This window comes from Strigops habroptila, chromosome 1 (assembly GCF_004027225.2).
Source record: "Strigops habroptila isolate Jane chromosome 1, bStrHab1.2.pri, whole genome shotgun sequence".
In the NCBI taxonomy this organism is placed as follows: Eukaryota; Metazoa; Chordata; class Aves; order Psittaciformes; family Psittacidae; genus Strigops; species Strigops habroptila.
Window position 1 is genome coordinate 104,253,335 of NC_044277.2, and position 12,015 is coordinate 104,265,349.

The 12,015-nt window shown below is 37.0% G+C and overlaps 1 protein-coding gene across 1 annotated transcript in view; it reads right to left on the reverse strand.

Annotated features, from left to right (window-relative positions):
- KMT2C (lysine methyltransferase 2C) overlaps positions 1–12,015 on the reverse strand; it is a 197,057-nt gene that overhangs the window by 104,318 nt on the left and 80,724 nt on the right. The window contains 1 exon segment of the mRNA XM_030478642.1: positions 10,968–11,077. Within this exon segment, the coding sequence (XP_030334502.1) occupies positions 10,968–11,077 (110 nt within the window).

Genomic DNA, 12,015 nt, shown 5'->3' on the forward strand with positions numbered 1-12,015 from the left:
ATCTCAGAAGTAGTTTTCAGGTGGCTGCATAAAAACAAACTGATGCTGACACACTGATACAAGTTTTAAACTAAAATACGTCTGTATGATCATTCTGAGGATGGCGGAAAACCCCAAATGAAAATCTATAATATAATTTATATTAGCAGGAAAAATATTACTGGGACTCTTCTGATTGGAATAATCAAAACCATTTTATAACTCTGAATCTCATGAAAGAGTCTGAACTTTAAAGTTCTCATTCAAAAAAAACCACATGACCCACATCCTCAAAAAGTTTAAAAGACATGCTTAAATAAAATACTGTTTAAAAGGGAAACTGCTACAAAACCAAATTAAAGTAATCGTCTAACACTACCCAAGCAACATTACAGCTCGGCAAATATACCTACAACTTGTCCCATTGAACTATTTTTTCCTTTTATTCATGTGTTATCTTTTAATGAGCAAGCTTCTGAAGGCAAGGAAGATGCCTTTTTATTTCTGTAATAGTCAAAGCATAATGAGGACCCGTCCTTGACTAAAACTAACCAATATTAACTACAAAAGACTGACTAGTCTTTTTTCATAAATATAATAATGGGATAATAATTTAAATAAATTTGTAAGTATTTTCGTAGATTTTTAAAAGAACATTTTATTATTCCCTTGTTCCACATTTAAAATTTGGGGGCATTGTACTGTCATTTTCTTTCTCTTGTAGACCTTGAAGGATTACGCTACTGCTGCTGAGCATAGAAAGAAAGGAAAAAGGGAGAGCCTAAGTATCTGTATTCTCATTTTCTACAACAAAGCACCAAAATGGGTCAGTCCACCAGCAAACTGAAGCCCTAGCTGAGAAAGAAGGTACAATCTTGATTTAAAAGACAGTGCTATTTTCCTTTCATGGGTTTTCTTTGCTCTTCAGAGATCAGGTTCTCCCTGGTTTTAACACACATGCCCCCAAAATAACTTGGTATAGGTAGATTATAAAATCTTGAGATGAAATGCCCAGCAACAGCGTGCCACCTCAGTGTGAACGAGTATGTCACTGCCTTAATGCTTAGAGTAACATTTAAGACAGACACCCGGGGGGAAAGGAGAAAGAAGAATATAGAGAATTTCTTTGGGCGTATTATGAAAAAAGTGTTTTCTACTCAAGTCATGCAAAAACGAAGAAAAGGTCTTTGTGAAATACACTTCACCAGTTTGGAACACACACTGAACAATTTCACTTCAGAGCTTTGAGTACATTATTTCAGTGAATGTTACTGAATAAAGGCAACGTGCACTGGAAATTCCTTCAGGAACATAGGCCCTTTCATGTTCCTCAGCTAGGCTTTTCGGCTTTCATTGCTGAGCTATTACTGCTTCTCTTTCTGTGCCCCTAGTCCATTTTGTCTGCTTCCTACACCTCACGGACTGCCCTTCGCATCTGCAATGCCTATCGTCTATTCAGCATCAAAACCCTCTCAGAAATGTCTCTGTAGCAACAATCTCTCTCCTTTGATTCTAGTACCCACCTATTCGACATCTGGAGTTCAAGAAAGGTGCATTTTTCAAAGCAATCCTCTTGAAAAAACCCACAGACTGAAAACTCTAAGGCTTATTCTGCTTTCCAACTTCAGTGCCAAGGGAGCGCTCTTAGGGCGAGCTCCCACAGAGCAGCCTCCTGGCACCACGGGAGGAAACCAGCGGCACCACTGCAGCAGAAGAGAAAAAGGAATAGGTGAGGCTGAAAAATCAAATGCTTCCCTTTAGAGGAAACCACATGAAGAGTCTTAAGAGAAGATGTCTTGTGCTGCCTAAGTAACCCAAGTCTTTTCCCTCCTCATTTGCTGCTGTGTTCCAGAAACGCAGTTATTACAGGAAAGATCATTTATGTAGATTCGCCTGCCAGAAATGACATTGTGCTTCTGTTCAGGTATGCAAAATTGCAAGGTAACCAGGCAATGAAGTCACAGAAATTGTATTCAGAAAACAGAAAAACCTGGCAGTTTATGAGAAGTCCTCTCTTACTCTGAACAAAGTTAATTACTTAAACCTAAAATGGGTGTACTAGAATACATTGCTCCTCTGCAACAGCTGGCGGGGGCTAAGCTTTAGCACTTATTTCTTAGGGACCAAAGAAGCAACAAGACACGGTTTCCCTCTAATCAGTGAGTTATAATGTGTACTGGCAATACTACTTGTTATGCAGACAAATTCACAGGGTTGGGGTTTTTTCCATATACTTGGAAACAAAAAGGTAGGGATACGAACACAGCTGTTATTTCACAGAAGGCTCAGGACGAAGCTAATCAAAAGAAAAATAGCAAAAAAAAAATAGTTTAAAAATTTACATCTTTTCTTCTGCTTCATCTGAGAAGACAAATGCTCCTCCAAACTGTGGTTCATAAATTAATGCCTGCCTTCCTCTTGTAAATAGAATTAACTTTTTGAAGATGATATAAAAATTAACTATAGCTAAACTGGTCTCCCATAATCCCATGCTCCTTTTTCTAACCAACAGGTCAGAATCATGATGATAACATGCTGTGAAACAAGAAACTACTAATAAAGACTGAAAAGCCACTTTAAAGTACTTGCACGTGTTAAGACTCGAATTCTCAAAACAAGTACCCAGAAAAAGCTCTAAATCGAACACCAGCTTTTTTGGTGCACTGATACTCTGCTGTATCTCAGCAGATAAACAGGACAGTGTGGTTTATGTCTCTAAAGAAAGGAACATCTTCTGTTTCTTGAGATGCTAATTTTTAAAAAGTGCTAAATTGGGGATGTGTCATAGTCACATCTGTAGTAGACTTTTCCACTCATAAAAATTCCAAAGACCTTAACACTCTGAAGCATAGTACTAGTTTTTCTGGAATGTTAAGAGTAAATATGCTAAATAACAGGAGAATAAATGAAAAACTATGTGTTTCTTTAAAATGAAATTTTGGATAGGCACAAATTCAGACAGCTTAATAATTATCAGGCTATTTTTGAAACAAGTCTTTAATTAAATAGTTTCAGTTTAATACCTCATCTTTTATCCTCTTATTTTTTTCACTGGTTGGCTGACTTGAAAAGTTACTTATTGATGATATCATATCTCACATCAGATAGGACAATGTGAAATACTAATCCATCCAACAAGAAAAAACACAGATAAGCTATTCATTCTACAAGCCTCAATTAGACTATCGCGACACATATAAACATTCTCTCCTTCAGTAATGTACACAGACTTATCCAAGTATCAAAGTATTCATAGGAGAGGAACAATTACATCAGGAACATTAGGAAAATAAATGAAGTTTTCTTTCTCAACAAGTGGAAATCTCAAAATTAACATGTTTCAGACCTCTTTCATCAAAAGTGTTCAGTCTGTACATTAGACACATTTCTTCCACATACTACTCTCATGATCACACTCTTCAGACAGGCCGCGCTCTACTTCATAATAATCTTTTCAAACTTTTAAATACATCACTGAAGATCCACATGCAAGCGTAGTCTTAACAGACCCCAAAGTATCCATACTTTACGTGCCAAAATAATTACAAAAACATATGAGAAGCAGAGAAACGTGAAGTCCTTGACTCACGTTTACTCAGTTTTAACTATTATTTCATTTTCTTAAGTACCAGCAGGGACATTGAAAAATGTATTTTATCTTGTAGTAGAAAACGTGGTCTATGAGACAACTGGGGAAACTGAAACTCTCTTTTGAAAGCGGAGTCCCAAACTCCATAGTTTTAAAGGTGGAGTGTTTTGATAGGGAACAAAATTCTTTATCTGTTAAGAACCACAATTTAGGGCTTTTGTGTTCTGCGTTTCAATGCAGATTAAAAACCAGAATGCACAAAATACCACTGGATAATTTGAAACAAACAAATAAAAAAATCATTAAAACTTGGCAAAAGTGACTAAAGGGCTAAACACAACTACTAGGCAAAAAGCTATGTTTTTGCATGAAGCATATCAAATCACGTTTTATTTGCTTTGGCTCCTAGAGCCAGATTATAGGTGAGAAGAAAACAGGAAACGGTGAATTTTTCAATAATCCTAGTAATTTTAAATGTCAACCTATTCCTTCTTCTATCTACCTGTTCTCACGTCTTCCCTATGCCTGGTTCCTCTATTTTGATGTATGCTTTTCAAATAGCTCCTAAAGGACAATGATGCAAAGGAACAACAGTACGTCATGGTAAAGCTCGTTTTGGTTCAAACAAAAGTATACTTTAACCACTGCTCATGTGACAATATTCAGGAGAATTAAGTCATAGATCTTAATAAAAAGGCAAATATCTGTTCTCAAACTGCTGGACCTGCAAAAAACTGAATACACATACAGGTGCCATGGCAGCTCTTGAACCTGAACAGGTTTACCAAAGCTGCACTGACATTATTTACACTGTAAAAAGGCATTCCAGCAGAATCACACAGAGCAAAGCAAAACCAACTATGATAATTTTAAGATACCATGGCTGCTTTGCAGAACTTGGAAAATACAGTTATGAAATAACTGACATAGTGTTTCTGATGTCATCAGCAAGCTGTAAGAACAGTCTGATTCACGTTCTCCAAGACACAAATGACTTGGCTATAGGTGACCAAAATTCAAACCATTCTGGAACAGAGTAATTAACAGAAGATAATTTACAGTGTTAAAACACTAGCAAAGCTGTATGCTTAGTCACTATGTCTTTCCTTGAAAACTTGTCTTCATCAGCAGGGAAATGGCTACAGATCTCAAGAGCAATTCCAAAATAACAAGAGGGAAGTTCATGGAAATCTGAAATACCTCATGGTCCCTCCCACTGCTGAACTGTAACAGTATTTCTAAAACGTGCTAGGCAGTGAATGAAACTACTAAACTGACCAAAAGCATATGAAGTGCCTTTTTAAAGAGATATACGTCACTATTCCTCTAGTCTTTCTCTAGCACTTTCTGTACCAGAGCTCTCCAAGAGAGAGCAACCCATATAAAAGGTAGAGCTGTTATTTTGGAAGAATACTTCCTGCAGTACTTCCTTCCTCAGCTGCAAGACAAAGGCAACTACAGGAAAAAAACTTTGGTAAGATAAAATCAAAGCCACTCCTAAAGAGCAGCCAGGTAGTCACTCCCAAGCTGCAGTGAAGGGAGATGAAGAGAAGCCAAGTGCCTTGTGCATGCAAAAGTACCATAAAAAACATCAACAGTTGGGAGAGCAACTTTTGAATACCAGAGCTGTTCATTCAGTATCATGTTACAAAGCTTCTCCTTGAAAAATGGGCAAATACAGAGGACTCTGCCCAGCAATGGTATGAATTATGATAGGTGATATTCTTTATGCATTTTCCCCTGGCTTTAAGAATTCCTAGCTCTTCCAATAATGAAAAGGGAAGAAAGGGACTTTTAGAGCATCAAGGAACTGCACATGCTGCAAGCTATACATATAAAAAATAAAAGACACTGCTACATGCTCTGTTCAGCTCTGTTGAGACATATGAAGCCAACACCATCCCTATCTTGCGGATTCTGTCATCCAAACACAGTTTTTATGTCTACAAACATTAAAATTAGCTGAAAAATTGCTACAACTAAACAGGCACAGTCCTCCACAGAGTATGAAGTTCACAGTGTATTAAGGTGTTGATGGTTACCTTTATATACAAGCAACAACAGAAGGAAGTATCCGTTCAGCAAAATCGGCTTTCGGCTTAAAGCAGCACAAGTAAATGTACATGCACCACTAAAAACATGAAGTCTCAGCAAGTTAAGAAGTGTACTGAGGCTGAGGGGTGAAGATGCATTCAAAATAAGGACACTTTTAAAAAACCATGAACATTTTAAATGTTCCCTGACTTTCCCGTCAATTTATTTTTTTAGGGCCTAGTTTGGTAAGCATCATGCTAGCATTCAGTCTTGAGCAAAGAATTAAAAACAGTAGATGGAAAGGGCTTTAGGAAACAGTTTGTGTGAGATAATTAATATGCAAGCCTTGTAACATTGCCCCAACTTGGAAACATCTACAAACAGCACAATCTCCTGCCTCTGCTGACAGCATTCAAGGGAATACTGCCTTAAGAAAAATTTTTAAGAGATTGCGTTACCATGTGAAAAAGGCTTACAGGAGAGAGGAGTGTCAAAACAGCAGATTGGTCTGAGCCTGGAACAAGGCAAGATAGTATTGATTAGCTTTGCCTCTGTGCAAAGCAACAACTCCTACAGTTCTCAGCAATGATAACATGCCAAACACTGCCTGCAGAAACTCAACAGAAGCTGAAAACAGCTGCCTTGTACAGGGAGAAGATACTGCCCTGATTAACTAAAGAAAAACAAAGGAGGGGTGGGAGAAGACCACAGCAATTTTTCAGCTGTCTGGCTGCAAGAGTTTGGTCCTGAAGAAACACTTGACTATTACTGGAAAAATGAAAGCTGTGTAGTAGATAAACATGCAAAGAGCTATACAGAATTTCAAAACAAACAGAAATCCACATTTTATACAATGGAAACAGAGTAATCCAGTATTTTGGAATGACCGCTTTAGACATTTTATTATTATCATGTTTTCCCTCTTCAGACTTTAAGTAGATAGGAACCTCCTTCTTGGTTTCCACCAATATTGTTTTCTTTGACTTCAGTGGCCTTGACAAACTCTCCCAGACTTGTAAACTGCTTTCTACATCTTATCAGAACAGAAAGCTGGTGGGAAAGTTACCACTGCACTCCTTTCTTGTGTACAGTTTGTTCAAAAGTGGTTAAAACACATTATCTACTGAGTTTTCCTTCATTTCACTTCTTCAATTGAGCTACTTACATACTGGGAAAAAAGGCAGCCCACCTTATTTGGGACTTTATAGCATACAGGAAAGCTATGGTAAGAAAATGTACAGCAGACAAGTAGAGAACAGCCACCTACTCAATACATGTAAAATAAACAACGAAATTATAAAGCACTATTTAAAATTATCTGAAAATATTTCAGAAACCACTCTTGTTAAAAGCTGAGCAGATGTAAGCCCCAAAGGCCTCCATTTTAAATGGCAATGCCAGTAAGTTCACCCTTGCAAGTATCAAAAAGCCACAGAGTTAAGAAAGAACAAGACTGAGGCCAGAAATACAAGAAAAAGCACAAACCTCTACTTGTCCACATTTTACTTTTCAGCAAAAACTCTTGATTTCTGCTCAGTTTCCTTTGCTTAGTTTGTCTTACTGTCCTTTTCATACCATCTTTGCATCTTACCACAAATATTTGTAAAAACACCTTGCTGATGAAAGTCTATCTTCATAAAGCCGACAATATGACAGCTCCTTTACTACGGTAATTTATGTACTGCGTAGAGCACTTACAAATTACAAGAAAATTTAGTTAAGTTCTGGATCAAGAAAATCACTGAAAGTCCCGTCCCCCACCAAGAGTTGTTTGTTGGGGTTTTTTTTTTCCAAAACTTGAAACAAAGTTACTCCAAAATCCCACAAAAACCTATTAAAGCAGTGGGAGGAAGAACTGCCAAGTCTGGGTGTTCAGGCTCTTTAACTTACACACTTTACAAGCTCCAGAGACAAGGATGTGAATTCTTACGAGTGGTGTTAAGAACAGCAGTGACACTATGCTTGTCACCTGGATCACAAGGTCTTCCTGATATCTTTTTAAACTTGGAGAGAGCTTCTGAGAAAAGCCATGACTCTCACTTGCTGAGCTAAGCAAAGCAAGCAAGACAAGCAACGAGATCAAACGAGTCACCTATACCAATTGCAAGGGCAAAAGCACATCCACCAGCTTAAACTTAACTATACATTGCAGCTTTTCTTTTTCAGTTGTTACAAAACAACATGATGCACAAGATTTCAAACACCTCACATACACAGATGTATGTATGTGCACTCATTAATACTGAATGAGAGGCAAACCCAAAACTTTAAAGTCAAAGAACCCAACTATGCCTAGACAAAAGTACTTGTAACAAACTGGTAGGTGTCTTTGCCAGGCCTTCAAAATGACTGAATCATAAGAAAGAACTGAAGAAGAAAGACACACTAAGCAGGGTATTCTGTGAAACATGCACAGATACTCTATAGTATTATATTTTAAACCTTCATCAAATATGGGCCAAGGAGAAAACCAAAATGAATTAACATACATACTTCAGAATAGGTCAATGAAATATGTCTACACGAGCTTTACTAATGCAATCACAAGTTCAGTGAAGCCCAATAGACATCTCAACTGGTAAACAGAGTAATAAGAAACACTGTCGTATCCAGTTAAAATGGATTTGCAAACAATAGGCAGCCCAACTAATGAGAAACATGAATGTAACTTAGGAATTAAAGAGACCCTCAAGGTAAGAACAGCCTCAAAATGCTCTCCACAAATTAAAAGACCTAAACCAATGGACTATACTACCAAGAAAAACTTTTTTACGTCAAAAATTAATCTGTACACAAACGTAAGGGAAAAAAACCATACTTTCCCAGCTAAGGAGAGATGTCAATGCTGCAGACCACATCACAAACCCATGTCCTGCCAGAGGGATTTCCAAGAAGACAGAAATCCCCAACCAAGCAAACGACAACAACAAAACCCAAAACAAATCTGGTGGCAAGTAAAGGAAATAGCATACAGCTTGTTTTTATTTAAACTATTTTTCTGTATGCCCTAAGCACATACTTGCATCTGCATTGCCAACAGTATTCAGGACATTGAAATAGCAACCTTACTTTTAGAATGCAGTTCCATCACATTAGAAAGAAGCCCAAAAGCAAAGCACAAGCAGCTGCAAACATGAAAACATAAATTAATTGCTATACCTTGAATTCAAAACTTTTAAGAGTACCTCACATAAAAAAAGAAATTCCCTTAAGCTTTTCCACTATCACAGAGGATAACCAGCACCTTATATATTTTTGTGTCTTTTTTAGCTTAGTAACAAGTTAAAAAGCAGTGGAAAAATTATTACCAAACACTACAGCCTGGATACAAGCAAATATAGGATTACTTGGGCTCCAAACCAGTTATATACAAACTCTTTGAGCAGCCCCCACATTGCTGTTCCGCAGTCAGGAACAGAGAACTACGGAAGAGTTTGCTCCTTATTTCTTGAAAAATAAAAAAACCCAAACCCAAATCTAAACCCAAAAAATGCCCTGGAGTGACTGTGGGGATAAAGACATCCCACTTCATCCAACTATTCCTATAGAATCAATCATCATTGCGCTTTTACTCTGCTCTCCCTGGGAATGTCACAAGAAGGATAAAAGAGAATAACCAAACCAATACAATTCTTTGCTGGCCGACTGCTGTATTACAGCAAACAAAGCTACTCAACAGTTTCGGCAAAGACTGTATAGAAAATATGCAGAATGGCACTCGATTCAAATTTTTCTCTCATCACTCTGCATTGCACTGAAAGGTGCAACAGGGGTATCTTAAAATTGTTTACAGCACTGGAGAAGACTAGTAGAGAAGCTACAGAGCAGCACATGAAAACACAAGGCTGAAACAGGAACTATCAGACCAGAGAGATGAAGCGTTCTTCAAGAATTCTTATTTAAATATTTGCATTATAAACACCTAAACAAAACTTAAAACATCCTGAGGACGTGAAGGTGAGGCACCATCACCCTGAGGCACTGGGGAGGAGAAAGGTACAGAAACAGAACTGAAATAATGAAAACAGGATGAAATTCCAAAGAGCAAAATACAAGCTTCAAACACTGCAGCAAGGATTTCTGTTAGAAACCAGAATATTAAGAAGAAAATGTCTATAGATTGGAACAAGTCAATGACAAAATGACTACAAGCCACTACCAGCAGCCAAAAAACAAGGAGACAAAAACTTCTCAGCAGTGAGATTTAAAAAATAAATAAATAAAAAGAAAAAAGTAACAAATTTTGGCTGTTCTTTCAATTATTTTTAACTTTTTAATACACAAACACACACAAACATTTTAGTATCTTCAAGCTCATCTAGAACTTAATACTGTCATTTTCATTCATTCTGAATAGTCTTTTATTTTGAAAGCAGATACACAGAAATCAATTAAATTATTCGAAGCAAAGCATTTATTCAAAATGAGTAAAAGTAAAAGGTGCAGGAAAGCTGCATTATGTGGCTTGTATTGACAGACTGATTTAAAGCAGCTTTTTAGTGCACACAATGGAGAACGTTTACTGGTGCGTTTACTGTATCGTTTCTTTATTTTAACGTAATGCATGGAAAACATGAAGAATCAAGTAAAAAATAAGCCTACGCATGATCCTGGGAAAACCAGCAGAAGTTACACAGATTTGCTGATAGTATGTCTGATTAATACAGACAAACCCTAAAATTACTCAAATAATCTACCAGACATTATTAAATAATACCAAAAAATATAGCTACAAGTGGTAAAACCAATGTGAAATAGGTCTTTTCATCATTTCGAAATGCTATCAGAGTATGACTCCAGGAAGAGCCTGTCCTTTTCAAAGGTACCTACTTTCCCAAACACATTACCATTTCAAATTAAAAGACTAGATATTTATAGATGTATTTCTATCAATAGACAAAAACAGAGGCTTTGTGGTAAACACTAGTTTTCCTATACAGATCTGCTTTTTGAAGCTGGTATGAAAGTAATTGAGAAATGTTTTTAACTATATTTGAGTCCTATAATTTCAGAATATAAACTGGCAAAATAAGTATTTCCTCTACCTAGCAGGGCATTTGCTAATTTGAACTCTACTTTTCTTTCGTCTGTATTTTGTTTAGGTTAGTCTGATACTTCCTACACTCTAGTTACCTCAGAACTACTAATGACATATTCCATGCAAATTCATAAGCCTTTCTAACAAATTGCAACAGTAGACTTTATCATTAAGACCTGTGCAAAGAAACCTGGTTAGAGCTGTGAGCTCATGGATCCGCATGTGAATAGTTTTGATCATACCTTGTACTGCATTAATCTACTATCTTTTTTTCAACCCTGCTCCCTATTTTCTTATTGGCTTGAGCATTCAAGTCTTTTTACTCACTTCTGTGCTCCCTGAGACAACAGCTTTGTCCACGTTCACCGATAGCTGCTCTTCAGTCTGGCAGACTCCCAATGACCACTCCGCACAGCGGTGATGAGCCCAGCAATGACCTAATGCAGTATAAAAGGAAAAAAGCTTTCATTCTAGAACTCTGTCAAGCACTTCCTGTAAGCATGGAACTTAGTTGTAGTAGTAAATACTTGTCAGATAAAATGAATTGTCTCTCTTGCTCCTGTGGGTTTTTTGCAACATTTGATGCCCTTATCATCATACACTGAATATGCTGCAGTTACTATCAGACACTAAATACACCGCCATTTTCTTTTAAACATAACACACCTTCCTCTTTTCAGAAAACATTCTGAAAACATTCCTGGTTTTCCGAGGCCAGGTTGGATGGGGCTTTGAACAACCTGGTCTAGTGGAAGGTATTCCTGCCTATGGCAGCAGGGTTGGAACTAGATGGTCTTTAAGGTCCCTTCCAACCCAAACCATTCTATGATCCTATGATGCTATGCCTGATCTTGTAATGACAAGTGGGCTGTACATGATTCTATGACTTTATGATTTTATGTGCAAAGTTTGTGAGAAACACACAGAGTTACATCTAATCTTGTATTTCACTGTAGGTAACATTTGTCTATGTATGTACTCTTAACTCAGGATTCCCAAAGATCAGATACAGAGCTGTGTGTCCATGTAGAACATGCTCATATAATGCCTTAGAATTCTACACAAAACTTGTAAATACTCAAAATACAGCATGAACGGAAACACCATATAAACAACTGGGAAAACTCTGTTGATACAACACACACATTATAGAAATATAATAAGAAATTCAGAATTTGCAGAATTCAACAGGTATCTCTAAAAATAAATTTCTAATTCAATTCTGGGTAAAACCAATGTACATGACACATACTTCCAAAGGAATTCTGTGACAGCTAATACCAGATTAGAAATGATGCTTTACATTAGCTGTTGAAATTAGATTCCTGGTCAACTTAATCATTCAGCAACAAAAAAACTCTCCCCAAAATCTCTG